The sequence below is a fragment of the Alligator mississippiensis genome, chromosome 1 (genome assembly GCF_030867095.1).
Source record: "Alligator mississippiensis isolate rAllMis1 chromosome 1, rAllMis1, whole genome shotgun sequence".
NCBI classification, from domain to species: domain Eukaryota; kingdom Metazoa; phylum Chordata; order Crocodylia; family Alligatoridae; genus Alligator; species Alligator mississippiensis.
In genome coordinates, this window is record NC_081824.1 from 238,338,707 (window position 1) to 238,363,532 (window position 24,826).

Genomic DNA, 24,826 nt, shown 5'->3' on the forward strand with positions numbered 1-24,826 from the left:
GCTGCTGCAGCTGGGGCTGGGGTGAGTGCTGCTCTGTTCTCTCTGCTTTGCTGCCTTGTGCAGCCCTGGGACTGGCACCCTTCCCCCGCCCCTTCCCTAGTCCCAGCCTCACCCCTTCCCTCCATCCCTCACCACCATGGGAACCCCTATTTGTTACACTGTAAAGTGGGCTCTCTTTATGCGCCTTTCTCCAGGAACACTTGTACAGCATACATTGAGGGAAACCTGTATGGCCTCGAGCAAGACTTTCCTTTCTTTCTACGTATGCATTCCTATCAGAAAGAGCAATCAGACTGACAGCAGCATCAGCAGGGGTTGGAGACTTAATTCCCCCATGCTGTTTATAAAGGGTCCCTCCAGCCCTGTGATGAAGATGATGGGTAGATAGGGAGGGCTTATGAGGGGGATGCCTCTTGTCCTGCTGTATGAGGTACACCTGTTCTTTAGATTTTGACAGCTTTTATCAGTGCTAGGTTCACTTAGAATTCCCCAAAAAAGAGAAAAGAAGTGAAGTGGCTTCATGCAGTTTTCTTAGAGAATAGTCTCTTACGTGTTCTGCATTGCTTCTACTCATTAGTAATGGAAAAAACTAAACAAAATAGCTGGAAATAGATTGCACTTACAAATAGTGCCCACTAAGAGGCTCACTTGCTTTTGTTCAAACAGGAGGACAGCTTTCTCTCTGTTACCTGTTTCATCGCTGTACTCCCCATCTGGGCACTCCACGCATTCAAAGCAGCACGTAGGTTCTCCCTCAATGATGCCTTTCCTGGTGCCTGGGAGGCAATCCCTGCTGCAGTTGGAGAATGGCACCTGTAAGGAAAAAAAGGAATCTGGTTAAACATGTGGAAAGGACTTGGGGATGCTCCACGATATGGTGAGCAGTTGCAGGATGTGCTAGGATTAAGCTATACTGCCATTAGCTATGCATACAGTCTTGGAAAGATATCTATCCTAAGATTTCTTAGTCACATCAGGGATCTGACTGTAGTCCTACAGACCTATCATTCAGAGGACTGCCAGGGAACCCTTATGTTATGTTGGGTATAGCCATGTAAGGCAGTTTCACTGGGCCATGATGGACATGGGTGAGTGACTAGGCCATGAGGTCTGGGTGCTGACTGTGGGGCGGCCACTGGAATGGAGGAGGTAGTGTGGAATTAGAAAAAAATAAATGCCTTAAACTTTGATCATACAAGTTATAAAATGACATAACTGCTTTGTGGGGAATTGTTGGCTCTGTATAGTAGAGCAGATAAGGGAAAGTGTTTGTTTTTTGTAACTTCTTTGCAACTGCTTTGCTCACCATGGCTTTGAAGATAGCAGAAAAGAAAAAAAAAAAAAAAAGTACGTACAACTCTGATTTCCAGGTGCAAGAAGGAGGTTTGTGAACTAACCTTGTCTCCCCCATAATTCCCATCTTGATAACAGCCAAGCAGTAATGAAGTAGTGTTTGTAGCTGCTTTTTTCTAGCAAGTTCGACTATACGATCACGTGAGTTGTAAGTGACTGTTAAAAAGTATATAAGCCTCCTGATTTTGCTCTTGGGGGGAACCCCTTCCAAGTGCTTGGGAAATCCATGTCACTTTAGACTCCCCCCTATAGCTGTAGCTTTCATTTGAATAAAAGGTTGTGCTGACCTGACCCAAAAGTATGGTGCGTGTGTTTCTACGACAATTCCTGGTGCTGTGACTCGGATCCAGAACACGTGTTGAGGAAGGAGGACTGCGGACTGTCTCTCCCCCCCCCCCCAACCCCGAGGCGCCAAACTTGAGAGGTAAGAGACCTGATTCAAAATCTCTATTGGGGTTTTGGAGGAGGACTGCCCGTAGGCTCCCAACTTGGCCGTGGTAACTGGATCTGAACCTTGTTAAAACAGGTCAGTCTGAACCTTACTGCCGGCTAAAATTTTCTGTCTGGTAATCCTGTCTGGTAACGTACGTTCTGTTCAGGGAGAATCTGTCTGAATCACCTCCATCCAACAGCACATTGGACTCACAGTTAGTTAACCGAGGCAATGTAGGAGGGGGTCTGGCTGACTGAATGGATATGTGTGTGTGTATTTAGAAATATGAGCCACTGACCAGGTCTGGGACTACGGTTGGGTTCAGCCACCCCAATTCTGCCTGGCAGGGCAGTTTTGAAAGCAAGGGGGCCCAACTGGAACCTCATGACCCAGTGGACAGGGCATCAGAGTGATTTTGTCTTTTCCAAACCCCTTGTCCCAGTAGCTTCTGCCAAAACAGAAGTGAAAGGATCCCTTTTGTGTTTCCTTCCCCATTTCCATTTTATGAGCCGGTGTCGGGTCAGAAGCCTTTTGTCTGGGTGGTGAAAAAACCGTGGGGCAAGGCACTGAGTGGCTCGGACATCCTAAATAAGCCTATCCTACATCTCCCCGTGTGACTGAAAATGGGAACAGGTCTGTTAAAACAAGTTCCAGTCCCCCCTAAGGGGACTCCGGCGTACTTTATGTACGCACACTATTCTCCCGAGGCTTGCAAGTACCTGGATAAGTGGAACTGGTATACTAAGGGCGATCCCGTGAAGCGTTTTCCACAGGAAGGAACATTTGATCAGGATAAAATAGTGCACTTAAGAGGGGCTTTAGAGTCCCGTGGATCCAAAACACGACAAAACCAGTGGGACATGTTCTTTTATTGGTATGATGAAATGTCCAAAAGGCAGACAGAATCTCAAACTAGAAGTCTAAAAGACTCTCAAGAAAAATTAAAACATCAGTTAAAAGCTGTTTGGGAGAAACTGGCTGCTCCTCCAAAATTACACGCCGGCCACCGCACCGATGTATCCAGCATTGCCCGGGGTGCCCCCACCGCCAGAGCCAGCAGAGGATATCCTTGACTTTTGTTCGAACCCTGCTCTCCTGGGACTCCCACATCAGCAACAACCAGTTCAACATCAGGCTGCAGCCCAGGCTAGTAACCCATTAGCTGAAGCTCCTTTGGTAAACTCATCCATGGAGCTTAATAGTCCAGACTCATCCACCATATCTGCCACTCAATCATCACCAGTGTGGCAATTTACTCCTGGGTCACAACCCACCACAAGTGTATTCAGAAGAATGGAAATAGGCACGGAAAGATCTCCCATCAATCTTAGATCCCGAGCTGCACAAGTTTACCCCCTAAGACAAATGCCAGGCATTAGCACCAATGGACAAAATATAGTAACCGTGAATGCACCCTGGACTCCAGGTGATCTCTACAATTTAACTCAAAAATTCCCCAAAATTAGGGAAGACCCAGAAAAATTTCAGGAAGAATTGCAGACTGTTCTAAATTGTTATAATCCAACATGGGCTGACATAAATCAGCTCATGCGATCCATTTTGCCTAAGGAAACTATGCTGCATCTGTATGCTGCCTGTACTTGGCCAGATCAAAACCCAGGGATTGGCCAAGACTTTATTGACAAGAGAAATGCTTTGGTTCGGGCAGTTCTCACAATTTTTCCGAAAAAGGCAGACTGGACCAAAATAAATACCTGTAAACAAAACAAAAATGAACACCCCAGTGACTATTTGGAACGCCACAAACAGGCATTTGAATGATATTCAGGAATGGATGACCTGGCTGGAAATGCTAAACAAGCACTAGTGGCTGCATTTGTCCAGGGACTTAACCCTAAAATTGCTGAGAAAATTCAAACAGTAGTTATTATCTGGGAAGCTAAAGATTTGACTGAAGTCCTTGCTGCAGCTAACCGTTTTCATAACAAATTGGAACGGTCCAAGGACAATGCTGAGCTTAAGTTAATGGTCTAACAGATTTCTCAGTTGCAGGACCCAGGTAGAGGAAGGGGACGAGGACGGGGAAGGGGAGGCCCGGGTAGATTCAGGGGAAGAGATAGGTCCTCGGGCCCAAAAAACCCAGGCTATGGGAACCAATGGCATTATTGCAAGCAAGAAGGACACTGGAAATCAGAATGCCCCAACTGCCCCGGCCAAGGACCCAGACTCTAGCCCCCACCACCTCTTCCTGTCAGTTTTCCCACTGTTGAATAGAACAGCCTGAGGGACAGTGACATCATCGCTCCTTTGGTTGCTACTGACCAATCTGGTCCGTTTGTTGAATGCCTTATTTCTGGTAAAGCTGTCTCCTGTCTTGTTGATACAGGAGCTTCCTGCTGCATGCTAAAGGCTACTGAATTTCCTTTCCTACCTCATTGTCCTGAAACTGTAAATGCTGTCAGTATAGGCGGACAACCTATCCCACATCCCGTCTCTGAACCTGTCTCCATCTCTATTGGCCCTTTGTCTGAAAATCATGCCTTTCTTCTTAGCCCCTGTGCACCTGTCAACCTTCTTGGAAAGGATTTGCTGTGTAAACTGGGATGCGTGATTTAATGTAGCCCAGATGGTGTTTACCTTGAGGTACCAAAACATAGGGAAACCGAGCTTTGGCTTTGCTAACCCAGGAGTACTGTGATCCTGACACTTCCTACTTGCAAGAGGAACTGTTGGCACGAGTACCTCCACAGCTGTGGTCCACCCATGCGAATGAAGTGGGGCACGTGCTGAATGCTGAACCAGTGCGTATCACCTTGAACCCTGCCAAGCCACTTCCTCGTGTCCCACAGTACCCCATCTCAAAGGAAGCTGAGGAAGGGATCAAGCCTGTCGTTTCCTCACTCCTTGAGCAAGGGATTATTGTCCGAATACGCTCCCCTTGTAACACACCTATCCTACCTGTCAAAAAACTAGTAAAGATACTTATCGCTTTGTGCAAGACCTTCGAGCTGTAAATACCGCTGTTTTACCCGCTTTCCCCGTGGTCCCTAACCCTGCCACTATTCTTTCCTGTATCCCTTCAGATGCTACATATTTCACAGTAGTGGATCTTTGTTCTGCTTTTTTCTCTATCCCCGTTCATAAGGATAGCCAGTATCTGTTTGCATTTACTTAACAGAGATTCCAATATACCTGGACAAGACTCCCTCAGGGATATACAGAGTCCCCCACCCTGTTTTCCCAGATCCTGAAGAAGGATTTGGATCCTATCACGTTCAGTATATTGATAATCTGTTGTTAGCCTCACCCACTTTAGAGGCCTGTAAGCAAGATACTTTGACACTCCTCACAGCTTTAGCTCAAAAAAGCCACAAGGCCTCAAAATCTAAATTGCAGCTCTGTAAGTCTAAGGTACATTATTTAGGGCATGATATCTCAGCAGGAGAATGACACCTTTCCCCTAATAGAGTTAAAGCTATTCTCAACATTCCCAAACCTATGACTAGAAAACAGATGAGGGGATTCTTAGGTGCAACGGGTTATTGTAGACAGTGGATCCTGGGTTATGCTGCTTTTGCAAAACGCTTGCAAGCATTTACTCATGATACCACCCCGGAACCCCTCCCTTGGACTCCTGAAGCCAAACAAGCATTTGTGGCCCTTAAGCAAGCCCTCACTGTTGCTCCCGCTCTTGGACTCCCTAAATATAAGAAACCCTTTACCTTGTTTTGTCATGAACGGGAAGGAATCGCTTTAGGAGTACTCGCTCAGCTGCATGGTGAAAAGCATCGCCCAATTGCGTATTACAGCTCTGCCCTTGATCCAGTGGCTGCGGGACTTCCTCCTTGCCTCCGTTCAGTTGCAGCTGCTGCCTTGTTGGTTGAAAAGGCAGATACTCTAGTTTTGGGACACTCTTTAACCGTTGCAGTTCCACATGCTGTGATGGCCCTTCTCCTCAAGGGCAAAACTCAGCACATTTCCAATTCCTGTCTTACTAAATATGAGAAACTTCTACTGTCAGCTGCAAACGTAACCTTAAATCGCTGTTCAATTCTAAATCCTGCGTCACTTCTGCCAATCGCATCTGATGGTGAGCCTCATGATTGCCTGTCTGTCACAACTCAGTTGTTAACCCTTTGAACTGACCTCAAGGACATTCCTATCCCAAACTCTGACCTTGTTTTGTTTGTTGATAGTTCCTGTCTTAGAAATGATGCAGGCAAATTAGTTGCAGGATATGCAGTATGCACTCAGTATGCTGTTTTAGAAGCCTATTCTTTACTCCAAGCTCGTTCTGCTCAAATTGCTGAACTCATTGCTTTAACACATGCTTGCATTCTTGCAAAAAATCAAACCACAACCATTTATACTAACTCTAACTATGCTTTTGGTGTTGTTCATGATTTTGAACAAATCTGGAAACAAAGAGGGTTCCTCACTTCATCAGAGACCCAAATCAGTCATGCTTGTTATGTAAAAGTGCTCTTAGAAGCTGTTCAATTGCCTTCTTCTATTGCTAGCTCATGAGAAACCCTTTGATGATGTCACACAAGGAAATGATCTGGCAGACCGTTTTGCCAGAAACACAGCCCTTTCTGGCCCACAGGCTCCTAACTCTGTTCTTGTTTGTTTTTCAGCAGACCAGTCTCCTTTCTAGCCTTTCAAGCCTGGCCCTTCTTCAAAATCAGGTCCCAAAAAAGGAAAAAGATGACTGGCTGCGTGCAGGATGTTCGCTGCACCCCGACTCTCTCTGGTGCTCCCCGGACGGCCGCCTGGTGTTGCCTAGAGAGCTTTTGCCATATCTTGCTCGTCTGACTCATTCAGTAGCCCATACGAGCAAGGGGGGCATGGTTGCTGCAGTACAAACAGATTAGTTTGCCCCAAATTTTCCTTCCATGGCACAACAGTACTGTAGCTCCTGTCCCATCTGTTTAGCTCACAACATTGGGCAACGGGTAAAAACAACACCCGCAGCCCATCCCCCTCCATGGGGACCGTTTGTAAATCTGCAAATTGATTTTGTGCAGCTACCTAAGTGCTGTTCTTATGAGTACATTCTTGTTATTATTGATGTGTTCTCTGGATGGGTAGAAGCCTACCCATGCGTACATGCTGATTCCATCACTGTAGCAAAGAAATTGCTCAAAGAATTCATCCCTAAATTTGGATTGCCCCTCACAACAGATAGCGACCGAGGCACCCATTTCACAGAACAGATAGTAAAGAACATCTGCCAAGCACTCAACATACAGCAACACGTACACTGTAGTTATCATCCACAATTGAGTGGTGCTGTAGAGTGTAAAAACTCTGATTTGAAAACACGCATTTCGAAAATTTGTGCTGAAACAGGCCTCAAATGTCCTGATGCCCTGCCCATTGCTCTTATGCACATTAGGAACACTGTTAACAGAAAACATGGTCTAACCCCTTATAAAATACTCATGGCACGACCCACGAGGATGCCAGCCACACCACCTGTTGCCCCACACCAAACAGACCTACAATTAACTGATGAAACTATACTAAATTATTGCAAGGCATTAATGAAGTATGCCAGGTTTGTTCATTCACAGGTCCAAGAAGCCTTACCTCAACCACCGGATGTTCCCTGTCACAACTGCGAACCAAGAAATTGGGTCTACGTAAAGGTCTATCAACGGAAAAACGCACTTCAACCCAGATGGAAAGGACCTTTCCAGGTACTTCTGACCACTAATACTGCTGTTTGTTGCCAAGGTCACCAAACGTGGACTCACGCCTCACACTGAAAAAAGGTATCACCTCCATTGGACCCCGAAGCAGCTGTATTCCAACCAAGGTTGGGACCTTTCCCTGAAGCCAAGGACAAAGACCCTCAAAACCTCACTCAGGCAAGTGAGGAGCATCAGGGTGCAAGTGCTAGTAACCTCTCCCATGAACCCAACACCTCAGCCCAGCCGGATTCATCAGTTAAAAAACTGATATCATCTCTGGCCTCAAAAAAAGTAAATGCTCCCATTCAAAAGATCACCACCTCGATCAAAACCAAGAGGCAACGTTATCAGTCCTTTAGGTAACCTGAGCCCAGAGGACGAAGAAAGACTTTGGCTGCCATCCTGAGATTGGCTGGTAGTGTTCTTTTTTTTACTGATGCTGGTTATGTTTATTGTTGAAATTTTTTGTCCCTCCTGTCTCTAAAATGGCACTGATATCCTTATACATCACACTTAGGTATCTTAGTATCACCCAAGCGGGGTGAGAGGAAAATTTGTTCTTACAGATCTCCCTTACGGTGGCTCAAGCTGGAAATAAAAGTGACTGCTGGATATGCTCTTACAGCCCAGCGCACCTGCACAAAGAAATCCCAATGATCGAAGTACCAATATCCCTCCAGCAATCGGGAAAAATAAACGGCGGCTTTGTTAGACCCTACTCGTTAGCTGTCCATCGGTCCGCTCCTAAGGAATGGAGAGCCGCCCCTGCTAACTGGATAATCTCCCCAAGAGTAGAGGCGCCTTTCTATTACAGATCCAACAACACCAGAGCTTATAATAAAGCCATACCTGTAGGACACTACCCTCATTGCCTAACTATTCTAAACTATAGCCCTAATAGCACAAGTGGAATCCTGTTGGGTAATATACCCTCTCTCAATTGGACAAGATTCATGGTCTACAACTTCTCTAATAAACCTCATGTTGCTCTCATTGCAAACAGATCGGAATTTTACATTCACTCCAATTTTACTTCTTGTAACATATCTCGGTCCAGCAGGATAGCAGCCGAACGTGGTCCGCCCTATACAATGCATGTCAACTGAAAGTGCCGGATAAAGCAGAACACCTGTTCAGATTTGAGTACCCTTTCTGCCCCAGGCCTTTACTAGCTCTGCAAAAACAGGGCTCATAAAATCTTGCCCTGGAATTGAGTGGGGGCATGCACTCTTAGACGTGGTATCCCTAGTTTCGAAATGTGTAGTGCAATATATCTGAAACAAGTAAAAAATTTCAACCATCACATGAAAAGGGCGGTTAACCCCTTAGCTACCAGAAACACAGGGTTCCATCAATTTGTGAGAACCTTCATACCGTGGCTTGGAGTAAGAGATTTGAAACTAGCCATAATTAACATTTCAGCCACAATGGAAGCTATGGGAATGCCACTGCGGATGCAATTCAGGCTCTGCAAGAAGAAATCTCCCAGATCTCACAAGTAACTATACAACACCGCATAGCCCTAGATTACCTATTGGTATCCCAGAGAGGAGTATGTGCCTTAGTAAACTCCACCTGTTGTGTCTATATCAATCAAAACATATGAATAGAAACCGACATTTGTAAAATTCGAAATCAGTTACATCAAGTGGCCTCAAAAAAATACCGACTAGGATCTAGAAGAAATGTGGTCTTGGCTAACCTCCTGGCTCCCAGATTTTGAGGCCCTTAGCAAGAAAATCCTGTATGGAATATTATTTGTCTTGATAGTTCTGACAATGTTTTATGTCTTAGTGCAACTGATCCTCTGCTGCATGAAAGCCAGCAGGAGAAGCTTTAGCAAGGCAAGAAAACACATGGCAGAGTCTAGAATAATGATGTTACAAAAGTGTGAGCAGATTGAAAAAAAACATAAAAAGCTGCATGATGAAATGGAAGAACTCATAAGAATAGAAGTTTAAGGCTAAAGTAAGACTAAATAGTCTCAAAGGGGGGACTGTGGAATCAGAAAAAAATAAATGCCTTAAACTTTGATCATACGAGTTATAAGATGACATAACTGCTTTGTGGGGAATTGCTGGCTCTGTATAGTAGAACAGATAAGGGAAAGTGTTTGTTCTTTGTAACTCCTCTGCAACTGCTTCGCCTTGAGGATAGCAGAAAAGAGAAAAAAAAAAAAAGTATGTACAACTCTGATTTCCAAGTGCAAGAAGGAGGTTTGTGAACTAACCTTGTCTCCCCCAAATTCCCATCCTGATAACAGCCAAGCAGTAATGAAGTAGTGTTTGTAGCTGCTTTTTTCTAGCAAATTCGACTATATGATCACATGAGTTGTAAGCAACTTAAAAAGTATATAAGCCTCCTGATTTTACTCTTGGGGGGGAACCCCTTCCAAGTGCTTGGGAAATACATGTCACTTTAGAGTCCCCCCTACAGCTGTAGCTTTCATTTGAATAAAAGCTTTGCTGACCTGACCCAAAAGTATGGTGCGTGTGTTTCCACGACAGTAGGGTTTTGCTGTGGTTTTGACACCACAGAGTGGGCGTGAGGATCCAGCTCAACATGCCTCAAAGTGGGGGAATGGGGTGAGTGCTTAGATTCATGCTATGACCTGACTGACAACACAGAAACCTGGTGGGAAAGCTCTTATAACTGGAATGTCAATGGGGTTGGGAGAAAGGTGGTGGTGTTGCCTTGTATGTCAAAAACACATACACTTCTTCCCTGGTTTGGGAGGAAGAAGATGGCAAAGCAGAATGCATTGGGGTGTAGATGAAAGATGAAAGATTTATTACAGCCCCCCAAATCAGGAAAAGGAGGTGGATGAAGCACTCTTCAGGCAGATAACAAATCTATCCAAAAGCTATGAGATGGTAGTGATGGAAGATTTCAATTTTCCAGACATCTGCTGGAAGAATAATTCAGCCAAACATAAAATGTCAAGCCAGTTCCTAACTTGTGTGGAGGATAATTTTTTATTTCAGAAGGTTGAGGATACAACTAGAGGATTGGATTGTTTATCTTGGAAGTAGTCCTGACCAACAGAGATAAATTAATGGAGGATGGGAAATTGATGGGTACTTTGGGAGGGAGCAATCACGATACGATAACATTCCAGATCCTAAGACAGGGAAAGCATGAAGTCAGCAAAATTAGGATGCTAGATTTAAAAAAATGCGGATTTCATCTGACTGAAGGACTTAACAGGCACAGCATCATGGGAGGACAGACATGGGAGGATAATAGTGCCTAGGAGAGCTGGGAAAGGGCACAGTACTGGAAGCCCAACAAGCCTTACAAGAAACTGTCCTGACACAATGAAAGCATAAGAATGGCCAGAGACCAATGTGGCTGTACAAGGAGCTTCTAAAATGCCCCACATGCAAAAGGAAAGAATACAGGCAACAGAAGAATGGGCAGGTCACCAAGGAAGCATACCAGGAAATAGCCAGAACCTGCAGGGACAAAATCAGGAAGGCTAAAGTAAAGAATAAGCTCCACCTAGCAAAGGAGATTAAGGACAAGAAGAAGAGGTTCTATAAGTATGCTGGCCAGAAAAGAAGGATCAAGGAAGCTGTGTCATCTGTTAACAAGCCAGGGGGAATGTCTAACTGAAGATGCAAAAAAGTCGGATCTACTCAACAGCAACTTTGCCTTAGTCTTCACAAAAAAATCAAGCTCCAGCCAGACACCTAATAAGGATTATCTCGATAAGGATGGGGGCAAGCTGAGGAAAGAGATAACAAAAGAGATGGTCAATGAATTCAGGTCAGTGGGGCCAGATTAATTTCATCCCAGGGTACAGGAAGGAACTGGCAGAGATCTTGGAGCATCTTCTTGAAGTTGTGGGAGATGGGCCACATACTAGAGGACTAGACAGAGCCACGGTAGTGCCCCTCTTTTAAAAAGGCAAAAAGGAGGACCTTGGGAACCACTGACTGGTTAACCTCACCTCAATACCTGGGAAGTTACTAGAGCATATACTAAGGAAGACCATTTATTAGGATCTGGAGGAGGAAAGGCTGATCACAAGAAGCCAGCTTGGATTTATGCAAAACACATCTTGTCAAACAAATCTCATCTCCTTCTTTGACAAAGTAACTACAGGCAACCCCTGCTTAGCGCTCTTAATTGGTTCCTGAAAAACTGAGCATTAACTGAAATGAGTGTTAAGTGAAACCAAAAGTTTTGACAACTCTAGATGGTGACTGCTGTGTGAAGGCGGCAGCCGCAGCATGCACACAGCCAGCCTGGCAGCTTGGAAAGCAGCATCTGGCTGGTAAGTCTGTTGTGGGAAAGTGGTGTATGGGGGAGCGGGTGCAGATCAAGGCCCCCGTGGTGAGGGAGGGGGTGAGGCTGGGGCAGAGGAAGTGGCTCCCACCACTGCACACACCCCCAGGGAAGCCATGGGGAGGCAAATGCCCCCTGGATCTGTGCACAGGGCAAGGGCAGGCTGCTGCTGCAGGCTGGGTTTGGGAGCTGTGCCGGGCTCTTTATGGGGGGTGGGGCTATGCTTGGGTATGGGCAGTGGTCGCCCTGGAAGGGGGGGCTACAGGGTGGGCTACAGCCACCCCAAAATCCACTGTAGTCCCCCCTTCTAGTGCTGCTGCCTCCCACCTTGAGCACAGCCTCTGCCCAGCCCCCCCCCAGCTAGGAAAATCCCAGTGCCACTCCTGGCCCCAACTCATAGTGGCAGCCCAGCCTCGCCCTGCACATAGATCCAGTGGGCACATGTCTTCCCCAGGGGCGTGCATAGTGGCGGAAGCCACCCCCCCCTTCCCCATCATGTCGCCTGGACAAGCTGCTCACAGCTCCATTCTCTGCCCTGCCCTAGCTGGGCAGCACCTGCCCCAACCCCAGCCCCACTCTCTCCCTCACCATGGCCTCAATCTGTGAGGGAGGGAGTGGGGCTGACTTACCAGCCAGATACTGGTCTCCAAGCTGCTGGGCTACATATTGGCAATCGGATCGGTATCAGCTGATATGGCTCGCTAATAATTGGCCATCGGTATTGGCCCAAAAAATCATTATCGGTGCACCCCTAAAAACTACTATAAGGTGGAAAGATAACAGGCTCAATAGCCACAAGCAAAGAATCATCATTAACGGGTCCATGTCAGATAGGCAGGAGGTTTCACGTGGAGTCTCATACCCATCTCTTCTGTTGTTCTATGTGTTTATTAATGATTTGGATAATGGCACAGAAAGCTTCCTGAGCAAGTTTGCATATGACACAAAACTGAGAAGCACTGCAAACATGGTGGAAAATGTGAGTGCAATTTAGAAGATATCGACAGATTGTAAAATTGGGCTAGACCTAACAGGATGAAATTCAATGTAGACGAATGCAAGGTGCATATTCAGGAGGAATAATTAAAAACACAACTACAAATCATAGAATCATAAAAAATTAGGGTTGGAAGAGACCTCAGGAGGTCATCTAGTCCAATTACCCACACAAAGTAGGGCCATCCCCAACTAGATAATTCCAGACAGGGCTTTGTTGAGTTGGGCTTTAAAAACCTCCAAGGATGGAGATTCCACCACCTCTCTAGGTAACTCATTTCAGTGCTTTACCACCCTCCTAGTGAGAGAGTCTTTCCTAATATCCAACCTAAACTTCCCTTGCTGCAACTTGAGACTCCTTGTTCGGTCATCTGCCACCAGTGAGAATAATCTAGCTCCATCCTCTGGAATCACCCTTCAGGTAGTTAAAGGCTCCTTCAGTCTTCTTTTCTGCAGACTAAATAAGCCCCATTCCCTCAGGCTCTCCTCAGAAGTCATGTGCCCCTGCCACCTAACCATTTTCGTTGCTCTCTGCTGGACTCTCTCCAACTTGTCCGTATCCTTTCTGTAGTGGGGGAACCCAAACCTGGACACTGTACTCCAGGTGTGGCTTCACTAGTGCAGAAAACAGGGGAATAATTACTTCACTTCATCTGCTGGCAACACTCCTACTAAGGCAGCCCAGTATGCTGCTAGCTTTCTTGGCAACAAGGGCACACTGTTGGCTCATTCAGCTTCTTGTCCACTGTAAGCCCCAGGTCCTTTTTTGCAGAGCTGCTGCCCAGCCAGTCAGCCTCCAGCCTGTACTGGTGCATGGAATTGTTCTGTCCTAAGTTCAGGGCTTTGCATTTGTCCTTATTGAACCTAATGACATTTCTTTTGGCCCAATTCTCCAATTTGTCTAGGTCACTCTGAATCCTAGCCCTACCCTCCAGCGTATTTACTACTCCCACCAGCTTGGTGTCATCTGCGAACTTGCTGCGGATGCATCCCATCCCATTTTACAGATTATTAATGAAGATATTGAACAAAGCTGGCCTGAGGACCAACCCTTGGGACACTCCCCTTGATACTGGCTGCCAACTAGACATCAAGTCATTTATCACTACCCATTGAGCTTGATGATCCAGCCAGCTAGCTATCCATCTTACAGTCCATTCATCCAAACCATACTTCCTCAGCTTGCTTGCAAGAATACTGTGGGAGACTGTGTCAAAAGTCTTGTTAAAGTCTAAGTATATCATATCCACTGCTTTCCCCACACCCATAGTGCCAGTCATCTTATCATAGAAGGCAATCAGGTTGGTGACACCTGGCCTGATGGCAGAACTATGGAAAAGGACTTGGGAGTCTTGGTAGATCACAGACTCAATGTGAGTCTGCAGTGTGATGCAGCCACACAAAAGATGAATGCAGTTTTGGGATGCATCAATAGAAGCATTAGGTGTAAGACACAGGAAGGATAGTACTGGTTAGGCATTGGTTAGGCCTCATCTGGAGTACTGGGTGCAGTTCTGGACTCCACATTTTAAAAAGGATGGGGAGAAGTTAGAGGGTCCAGAGGCAGGTAACAAAGATGATCAAGGGCTTAGAAAGCAGGTCATATGAGGATAGGCTGAAGGAGATAGGCAGGATCAAGCTTGTGGAAAAGGCACTTAAGAGGGGACATGATAACAGTCTTCAGTTATTTGAAGGGCTGTCATAAAGAAGAAGGAAAGCAACCTTTCTCTTTTTCTGTAGAGAGGACTTAGATTAATGGCTTAAAGTTGCAGCATAGTAAATTTAGATTGGATATCCAGAAAAAACTTTATCCCTGTTAGAACAGTGAGGCAGTGAGGCATTCTTTCCCTAGGAAGTTCCGGACTCTCCATCACTAGAGGTGTTCAAGAAGAGGTTGGACAGCCACTGGCCAGGGATGGTTTAGGTGTATTTGTGCCTATGTCCTACTATGCGTATTTCCCATGTTTCTGGGCTTTGCTTGTTACTTTCCCCTGCCCTTTTCTGCAACATATGGCAGGGTGTTTTTAATCCTTCCCAGAAGCATTGGGTGTTGGCTACAGCCAAGGCTGGGGACTTTGACTGCTGTGTGCCGACACTCCTGCTGGGACCAAAGCTGGAGGTTCCTAACTAGAGGGTCTTGCCCCTCTGCTCAGGGTCTGACTGATGATCATACTTGAGGTCAGGAAGAAATTTTATCCTATGGTCAGACTAGTACAGACTGTGGGAATTTTTGCCTTCCTCTGTAGTGTGGGAGATGGCCCTTTATTGAGCATATATTGACATTTCACAGAAACAGGACACTGGCTACTGCCATGGTTGCCTTGCTTTACCTGTGGCAGGTTAGGGTGCTAGGTCTGTGTGTGCTAGGGTTGATGGTTGTCCCGTGCAGAGTTTTGATTATGGATTGTATAGAATGGTTTGGATAGGGATGATCTTGCCTCAAGCAGGGGGTTGGACTAGATGACCTCTGACAATCTCTTCCAGCTCTATTTCTTTATGGTTCTATGATCCTCTATGTTTTGGAGGTCTCAGGGGATGGATGACCTGTGGCTTGGGGCATTTTCATTTTTCTCTTTCCCTTCCCTCTTCAATATGAGTTCAATACACTTCAGTGGTCTGCAGTTGACTAAAATCTGCAGTGTGCTTTCCTGACTTGGGAAGGCAGGGATGGAGAGGGCAGGGACTGGAAAGTGCTTGGACCCCTGCTTTTGCCTAGGGCTGGGGGAAGAAGTGGAGGGTCATAATGAGAGGCAGTGGTCAACTAGGAGTGAGGATACAGCTAGTTGTTAGAAAGTATTTTTATTGAATAAGCAGTGCAGGTTCCAGCTTGTCCAGCAGCTCTCCCAACTATACCGTTGGTCCAATAAAAGTTATAACTAAAATTTCTTGATTCTCATATCTACTGATGACACGCCTGTCAATACCTCACAGAATTGGGTTTACTTATTTTGCAACATCATAGAATTGATCCATATTAAGTTTGGGAGCACAATAAATCCTAGATCCTTTTCTGTACTGCTGCCTAACTAAGTTTTTCCCACTTTGTATTTCTGCACATGGTTTTTCCTTCTTAAATAACTCCTTTGCACTTGTCTTTAATGAAATTGTTGGACCATTACTCCAGTTAATCAAGAGCATTTTGAATTCTGATCCCATCCTCCATTGTACTTGCTACCCTTCTCAGCTTAATGTCTACTGCAACTTTTATAAATGTCTTCACTATTATATAGTCAATATTTTTTATTGAACACATTGAGAAGAATCAGTTCCAAAACAGACCCCTGCAGGGTCTCACCTGAACTACCTTTGACTTTGACAGCAAATCATTGATACATACTCTTAAAGTGCTGCGTTTTCAACCAGTTTTTCACAACCATATGCTGATTTAATCAATTTTTGTAGTTTGTTTATAAGAATGTCATGCGAAACAGTCTTATGATATCATATCTTTTTCTTCCTTCTTATCTAACAGGCCAGTTATCCTCTCAAAGAAGGAAATTAAATTGGTGTGACATGATTTGATCTTGACAACTAGATGTGGGCTGATTTTTATCATGTTGTTACCTTCTAAGTGCTTATAATTTATTTTTGTGTTTCTCAAGGTATACGTGTTAGGCCAACTGATCGATGATTTTCCAAGTCCTCCTTTTTCTCTTTTTTTAAGTTAGGTACTATAATTGCCCTTCTCTTGCTCTGTGGTACCTCATCCATGCTCCTTGAATTCTTAAAGATATTATCTTATGGTTCAGAGACTGCTTCACCTAGCTACTTATTTGTTCTAAGGTGAAGCAAAGAAGACAACAGACTATGAATTAATAAAAAACCTATTATTTTTGCAAATAGAGCTTTTCATCCTGAAGAAATCTGAAAAACTTTATAAACTTACAAGTACAATAAACAGGAATCACTACATCAATTATTGATAACCACCTCTGGAATGGAACACAGCAGCTGCTTTTCAGTGCATAGCCATGCATCACAACAGTTTAGGACAGGAAGTAAAGATAAATACTAGAATGGTGGGGGAATATAGACCAGCAAAATGTCTACAGTTGGGCAAAAAAAGGACTCATGACATGGCTTTTTAGGAAAAAAGGCTGGATATCTGCAATAATTAGAAAGGGTTAAGATCTCAGGTTTTGAATTTAATCTGAAATGCTGTTTATTGCTGCTGCTCCCAGACTCCTTCTGAGGGTGCCTAGGGGCTACTGAAGAATGGCAGGGAGAGATCCAGCAGGGATCTGATGGACAGTTGTACACACTGAGAATCTGGGAGGTAGAATCTGTTGAAAATAACACTGTGCCATGTAGGGCTTTGGCTATGCAATCACATGGGTCTAGGCCTGCTGCTTATGATCATACAGACCTTTGCAGTAGCATTGCAATGAGGAATTTACTCCGTGTCAGTCAATATGAAAAATGATACTTTGTGCTATCCCTAGGTTAGTGGCAGAGCTGAGAATCTTAGCTCCTTATCTCCTGCTGAAAGATTTAGTTCACATGTAATAAGCACCTATCTGGTAAGGTGAAACAAAGTCTCCAGGAAAGACTAGCTTCCAGCAGAGGGATAGGGTGGGAAGAGAAAGAGCTGCAGATGGAGTTCTTAAATGTTCACCAGCACCTCAGCTCTCGTTAAAAAAAAATACTGTTTCTGGCTCGCAAAATTAAGATGAATATATAAATTAAGATGAACAGACCTTTAATAATTCATGGCATTGCAGTAAACGAGTATGTGAGGTGTGAGTGTGCGTGTGATAAATAGGGAGAGAAAGACAGATAGCACAAGCCTTTTAATTTGTGGATAGCTCAGCTTTCAGAAACATGGAAGAGATTGTTGTGAGGTGATTACAGTGATCTGGGGCACTCACCTCCCTAGATGATCCACTCCACAAAATTTTGTCTTCATTGATGAAGAGTCTCTCTCCCTTCTTGGCATTCACGTTATAGTGTCCCACCTCCTCAAACATGACAGAGCCATCCTCTGGTGAAAGGTGCCAATTGATTATTGAGTAATTCCCTGCCAGGTCCCCAAACTCATCAAAATCCACCTGCTCTCCCATGTTGTTGGTGAAATTTAAATGACGCAGATGTTTCAGGACCTAGAGGGAGATAAAAAGACACCCTGAATATCTACTTAAAAGAACCCTTCCTGGACACTAGTCATCTGTGACAATCAAAACCTTCTTACCAAAAGGAAGACCCTTCCATGCAAGATGAAGAAATAACTCCACTGGTTAACAGCAGTAACAGACTCCTTTCCTCTCTGTGGACATCACACGTGCTCTGCCAGCCCACGCATACAAACCTCACTCCCAACCTTGGCTTGATTCTTTATTAAACACCTAGCCACTGAGAAACTGTCACATGAGAAATTACTCAAAGCTTTTATTCTTGGGTTAAAAAAATATGCATTTGAGCTGAAATTATAAGTCAAGTCTTTTCACTTAGAAACCACACGCCACTTTCTTGGGAGATGTGTGTTAATCAGTCTAGTCAATCTGAAATGTGGGTGATTCTATTCTGCCTTTTTTATGCATACGAGTGGGGTGTGGGTTCCTTTTGTAGCTCTCAGTCTTCACAACATGCTGACTGTGCAGTAGCCTAATACTACTGCACAGTAGCATTACCTAAAAGGCATTTAGTGGCACTACTGTGCAGTAACTCCTGTTATTGTGCATTTATTTAGTACTTGTGCACACAGCCAGCGACTGTGTAATACATTCAAAACTGATTGTAGGGTTACCAAAGAGTCAAGTGAATCATGAATTACATACATTTACTCTCTTTAATAGACAATTAATAAAGATAATGAGAATATACAGAGTTACTTTAGATTGGGAAAAAATGCTATAACCCTAATGCTTAAGTGAATAAACCAGCAGCTGAAAAAGATTAGACATCAACTTTTCCTATGGGCAAGTTTATCCCATGACTAAGTACTGTGTCTTGTGTTTTCCTTTGACACATCTAATGTTGGTCAGTATCAGAGGCAAGGGACTACATTGAATCACTGGTATGGAAACTCCTCTGCTCTTTAGGATTGTTTAGCTATTCAGACCAAAAGCAAATGGCAGTTCAAGACAAGAATTGAAGAATATTCTGACTAATCTGTAGAGAGCACAGATTCTAGTCAATCTGATTCTAATCTGCTCCCTGCATATTAGTTTGAATTTTATTCAGTTCCTCTTGCGGGCTGCTGCCTGGTTGCACCTGGCCCCACTGCTGCAGCAGTGAGGGGGGAGTGCCCAGCAGACCCGGCTTGGGTCCCTGCTGGTGGGACAGGGGAATTAAACTCCTGTCTGGCCAGTTCAGCCAAGGCTACTGCTGGGTCTGGCCATGCCCCTGCTGCTGGAGCAGCCAGCACAGAGAAGTGCAGGTCCATGCTGGTGGGACAGGGAGTGGGGAGCAGAGGGGTGGGGCCAGCTCTGCTCCACTGGAGCAGAAAGTTCAGCCCAGAGAGCATGCTGGGATGCTAGGGGACTTTGGTTTAACTTAAACCAGGAAGGGATGTGGGACAGACATTGCATAAACTGGTTTGAGCTCAATCAGTTAAGTCAGATAAACCTGGTTGAATGTAGTATCTCAAACTGGTTTTGGCCATTTTGAAACTGGTTTATGTTTGGGCTCCACAATTCAAAAAGGATGTGGAGAAGCTTGAGACAGCCCAGAGGAGAGCCACGCGCATGATCAGAGGTCAAGACAACAGACCTTAAGATGAGAGGCTGAGAGTTATGGGACTCTTCAGCTTGGAAAAATGCAGGCTCAGGGGTGATCTGGTGGCTGCCTATAAGTTTATCAGGGGTGCTCGCCAGGATCTGTGAGAACGTCTTTCACCAGAGTGCCCCAAGGGATGACAAGCTCAAACGGTCACAAACTCCTCCATGACTGTTTCATAGATTCATAGAGTCATAGATGTTAGGGTCGGAAGGGACCTCAATAGATCATCGAGTCCGACCCCCTGCATAAGCAGGAAAGAGTGCTGGGTCTAGATGACCCCAGCTAGATGCTCATCTAACCTCCTCTTGAAGACCCCCAGGGTAGGGGAGAGCACCACCTCCCTTGGGAGCCCGTTCCAGACCTTGGCCACTCGAACTGTGAAGTTCTTCCTAATGTCCAATCTAAATCTGCTCTCTGCTAGCTTGTGGCCATTATTTCTTGTAACCCCCGGGGGCGCCTTGGTGAATAAATAGTCACCAATTCCCTTCTGTGCCCCTGTGATGAACTTATAGGCAGCCACAAGGTTGCCTCTCAACCTTCTCTTGCGGAGGCTGAAAAGATCCAGTTTCTCTAGTCTCTCCTCGTAGGGCTTGGTCTGTAGGCCCTTAACCATACGAGTGGCCCTTCTCTGGACCCTCTCCAGGTTATCTGCATCCCTCTTGAATTGCGGCGCCCAGAATTGGACATAAGGAAGAACTTCTTTACTGTCCGAGCCCCCAAGGTTTGGAATAGACTGCTGCCAGAGGTGGTTTAAGCACCTACTTTGAACGCCTTCAAGAGACATTTGGATGTTTATCTTGCTGGGATCCTATGACCCCTGCTGACTTCCTGCCCCTGGGGCAGGGGGCTGGACACGATGATCTTCCGAGGTCCCTTCCAGCCCTAACGTCTATGAAATCTATTCTGTTCTGTTATGGGGGGTGGGGCACTTTAATTAGAGGAGGTCTGAGAGCCACTCTAATTAAAGCACCCGCAGCGTCTCACATATCAGCATCCCCACACTTCAAAATGGCAGTGGGGGCACTTTAGCTAAAGCTCGTCAAATAAGCTTTAGTTAAAGTGCCCCCACTGCCATTTTGAAATGTGGGGATGCTGATACATGAGATGCAGAGGCTGGCTGGAGCATGCTAATTAGCACACTTCAGCAGACTAGATTAATCAAGTCTGCTCTGCTGCACTGTAATTACAGCATGTCAGAACAGCCTTCCCACACATGTACAAGCACCCTAGATGTCTGGGTTGTAGTGGTGAGTTAGAATCATAACAGACCCTTATTCAGATTCACCTCTGCATCATTGTGTCCGTTTAGGTCACACGCACATAAATTACAAGTGTGTTGGTTGTTAACACAGTGGCAATGAGATGAACTAATGAGAAACTTCCAGGTTTCCCAGGAACCATTTTTGCTTTATTTCATTACATTTATCTCATTTAGTCTATTCTTCCACCTCACATCCTGACATCAGCCTCCTTAGAAATCACTATAGTCCTGGCCGGGGGCTAACTTTATAGGATTACCCTGACAGCACTTTTTCTTCTGTTACACCGCAGATGAAAATTAGTTACCATAATGTAGCTATTTTCAATCCAGATAATATAGAAATCCGTATTTCCAATTCACAGCTATATATATATATATATATATACACAAATTATGAGACACACTGAGGGAGCACCTATGAGACACTATTGTGCAGTAGTTACTGCACATTTATTTACTACTTGTATAAGCACGTACTAAATAATGCGCAGTAACTAGAGTTACTGAGCAGCAGCAACTAGAGTTACTGCGCAGCAGCGCTGGTGAACACTTTTTGAGTGCTGCTACTGCACAGTAGCCTAATACTACTGCACAGTAACATCTCAGCATGTTTTTTGCCACACAGTGCTACTGCACAGTAGTATCAGGCTACTGCACAGTCAGCATCTCACGTAGATGCACCCTGAATGTCTTATTCCCAAGCATATAGAAAGTAGCAATTTAAGCAATCAGTCTCCCTCCCTTCATGCCCTTACTCTGTGTATCCTATTTTAGCTACACAGTTCCTGCAGGGAAGCAACATGTCCTAGCTAGATTACAAATGGGGAAGTGGAAGACAACAGCAATCAGAGGGATACATTTCTGCATTCTCTGGTGAGCAGCTTGGGAAATGACTCTTGACTCTGAGGAGGTTCAAATTACCTCCTTGCCCATGGTCCCAGGATGACATGGAAACCTAGTGAAGGGTACTACTATGAAAAATAAGGGAGAAAAGCTCTAACAGTCCAGAAATGTTAGAGCACTAAAGTTTAACAGAAAGAGCTTTAGCCTCTGTACTTTCATGGTGTAATTATAGAGCTTTTTTATAGGTACTAGCCTATGGATGATTAGCTAAACTCTTTCCAGTTAAAAACATGTCACTGGTTTTGTAACTAAAGATAGAAACACAAATACCAAGGACTCAGTCTGCTAACATTTAACAGACCCTGCTTTAGCCACAGTGACAGAGCATGTGTTATGTGTGCATATGTCATATCCTGAAACAGACAGATGCGGAACGAAAAGTGATGGTCAGATGAATACATTAGACGAATTCACCACTGAAAGTTGGTAAAGGCCAATGGTGAGAGCGTTCTGCAAGTTGCCACTTCCTCCATAGTTAAAGGGAGACAAATCCATGTGTTTTTCTGGGGGGGAGGTTGTCTCATGTCACTAGGTGCTTTTCAATTACAGTATTTAGTTATAGTCCTCTATACTATATTTCCCCGTGAGCCAGTGCAAGACCACTTACCACTCACTGTCTATTATCCAAAGTTTTTTCCATATCAAGAGCTAAATATCCCAAGCAGTGATGCTTCCTAAATAAGCCTAGAAGCAAGAAAATTCCTCAGCCACATGGACAATTGGCAAGAAGTTTATCTTGATATGTAATGTAAATTTTCTTTCTGTGAATTTTATTTCTAAACACTTAGTTATAGGTTAAGCATAATGGTCATTCATTCCTCAGCTGATTCACACTGCATGCTTCCCCCTTACGTCCATAAGATTGCAGACAGCAGCAGCAACAATACTCAGCAGCCAAAGCAGCAGATAATTTGGCATTAAAATTCAAAGTGCAGATAAAATAGACTAAATGTAAAACACCCAGTCATCCTGTGTTGGCAGTCTCCTGAAAAACATGGGGTCAAATTATATGGGTGTCAGCTCTCCCTTAGCTGTTTTAAAGTCCCAGTCAGAAAGCTGAGTGGGTCTTTTCATGACATTATAGTAGGCATTATGAACATTGGAACCACTTCTCTAAATTAGTCTGGCAGTGAGTTAGTTCAGGATTTATTTCTGACAGTGACCAGCATTAAGAGCTTGAGAGGAAATGTGGACGAGAAAGCCCATAACAGTCAATTATGGAATAACTTGTCCAGTGGGAATATTTCTTAACATTTGGCTTTTGCCATCAGGTAAATATTTCTCTTTCATCTTATTTAAAATAATTGTGGATAGCCTCATTACTCATGTAAATATGTAATACTTGTTTGAATTATCCAAATGTTACAAGCTGGTACTGATGGGAGACTCCAGTTTTCTGAACAGCTGTTAGAAGAGCAATACAGCCAAACATAAAATGTCAAGCGAGTTCCTAACTTGTATGAAGGACAACTTTCTGTTCCAGAAGGTTAAGGATACAAGTTGGATCTTGTCCTGACAAATAGAGAAGAACTGGTCAAGGATATGAAGGTGATGGGAAAATTGGGAGGAAGTGATCATAATATGATAGCATTCATGATCCTGAGGTGGGAAAAGCATGAGGTCAGCAGAACTAAGACACTGGATTTCAACAAGTTGGATTTCAACAGACTTGAGATAGTAGGCATGGTGCCATGGAAGAACAGACTGAAGGATAACAGTGCCCAGGACTGCTGGAAACTTTTAAAAGGAACAGTACTAGACGCTCAACAAGAAGCTGATCTGATATGATGGAAGCACAAAAAGAAAGTCAAGAGACCGATGTAGCGACACAAGGAGTTTTTAGGATTCCTTAGATGAAAACGGAAACCATGCACCAGGGGAGCATACCAGGAAATAGTAAATACTTGCAGGAACAAAATCAGGAAGGCAAAGGTAAAACATGAACTGAACTTTACTTGGCAAGGGAAGTTAATGATAACAAAAAGAGGTTCTATAAATATGTTGGCCAGAAAAGAAAGACTACAGAAGTTGTGGGTTCTCTGGTAAATAGCCAGAGCTAACTCTTGACAGAAGAGACAAAGAAGGTGGAGATGCCCAATGAATACTTTGCCACAGTTTTCAAAATAAAAATTAAGCTAATCAGGATTATTTGGACAAGGACAGGGACAAGCTGAGAGATAACTGGCAGAGCCTTTGGCCATAATATTTACAGAGTCACAGGAGAAAGGAGGACCCAGGGAACTATAGATCATGTGTTTCACCTTAATACCTGGAAAGTTACTGGAGGCTGGAGGATATCATAAGGAAGTCCATTTGCAAACATCTGGGGAAGAAAAGGCTCATCATGAGTAGCTAGCACAGACATACTATGAACAAATCACTACAAACATACTTGATTTCCTTCTTGGACAACATAACTAGTTGTGTGGGTGGAGAGAATGTAGCGGAAACAGTGTATTTGGACTTCAGCAAGGCTTTTGACAAAGTCTCACATGACCTTCTCATAAACAAATCGGAGAAATGCAGGCTAGGCAAAACTACTACAGTATAAGGTTGATAAACATCTGGCTCAATTGCTACAAGTGGTGGGTAATTATAAATGGATCCTAGGCCCACTGCTGGTCAACATGTTTATTAAAGATTTAGATTCTGGAATAGAGAACTTGAACAAATTGGCAGATGATATGAAATTGGAAAGGACTGCAAACACGCTGGGGAACAGGAGCACATTTCAGAAGGATCCTGACAGATTGGAAAACTGGGTAGAGATAACAAGATGAAGTTCAATGCTAACAAATGCACAGTGCTACACCTGGGACAGAATAATTGAAAACACAAGTACAAAATGGGTGAAACCTGGCTGGAAGGCAGCAATACAGAGAAGAATCTGGGAGTCCTGGTAGATCACAGACTCAATATGAGTCCCGTGTAATGAATCCACACAAAAGGTGAATACAGTTTTGGGATGTGTTGATAGAAGCATTAGGTACAACAGGAGGTGATAGTGCCTCTTTACTTCACACTGGTTAGGCCTCATCTACAGTACTGTGTGGTGACAAAAATGATAAAGGGCTTGTGTAAAAGGCACATAAGATGGGACATGATAGCAATCTTTAATAACTGAGGGGCTGTCATAAAGAAGAGGGAGAACCTGTTTTCTCTCTAGCTGCAGAGAGCAGGACACATACCAGTGGCTTGAAATTTATGAATGACTAA

At 44.4% G+C, this 24,826-nt stretch overlaps 1 protein-coding gene across 2 annotated transcripts in view; it reads right to left on the bottom strand.

The window, feature by feature from the left end:
* CASR (calcium sensing receptor) overlaps positions 1–24,826 on the bottom strand; it is a 204,126-nt gene that overhangs the window by 14,476 nt on the left and 164,824 nt on the right. For both annotated transcript variants that reach the window (XM_059720324.1, XM_059720323.1), the window contains 2 exons: positions 17,598–17,828; positions 690–813 (listed from right to left, as the gene is read on the bottom strand). In XM_059720324.1, coding sequence (XP_059576307.1) covers positions 690–813; positions 17,598–17,828 — 355 coding nt within the window. The remainder of the gene's footprint in view (positions 1–689; positions 814–17,597; positions 17,829–24,826) is intronic.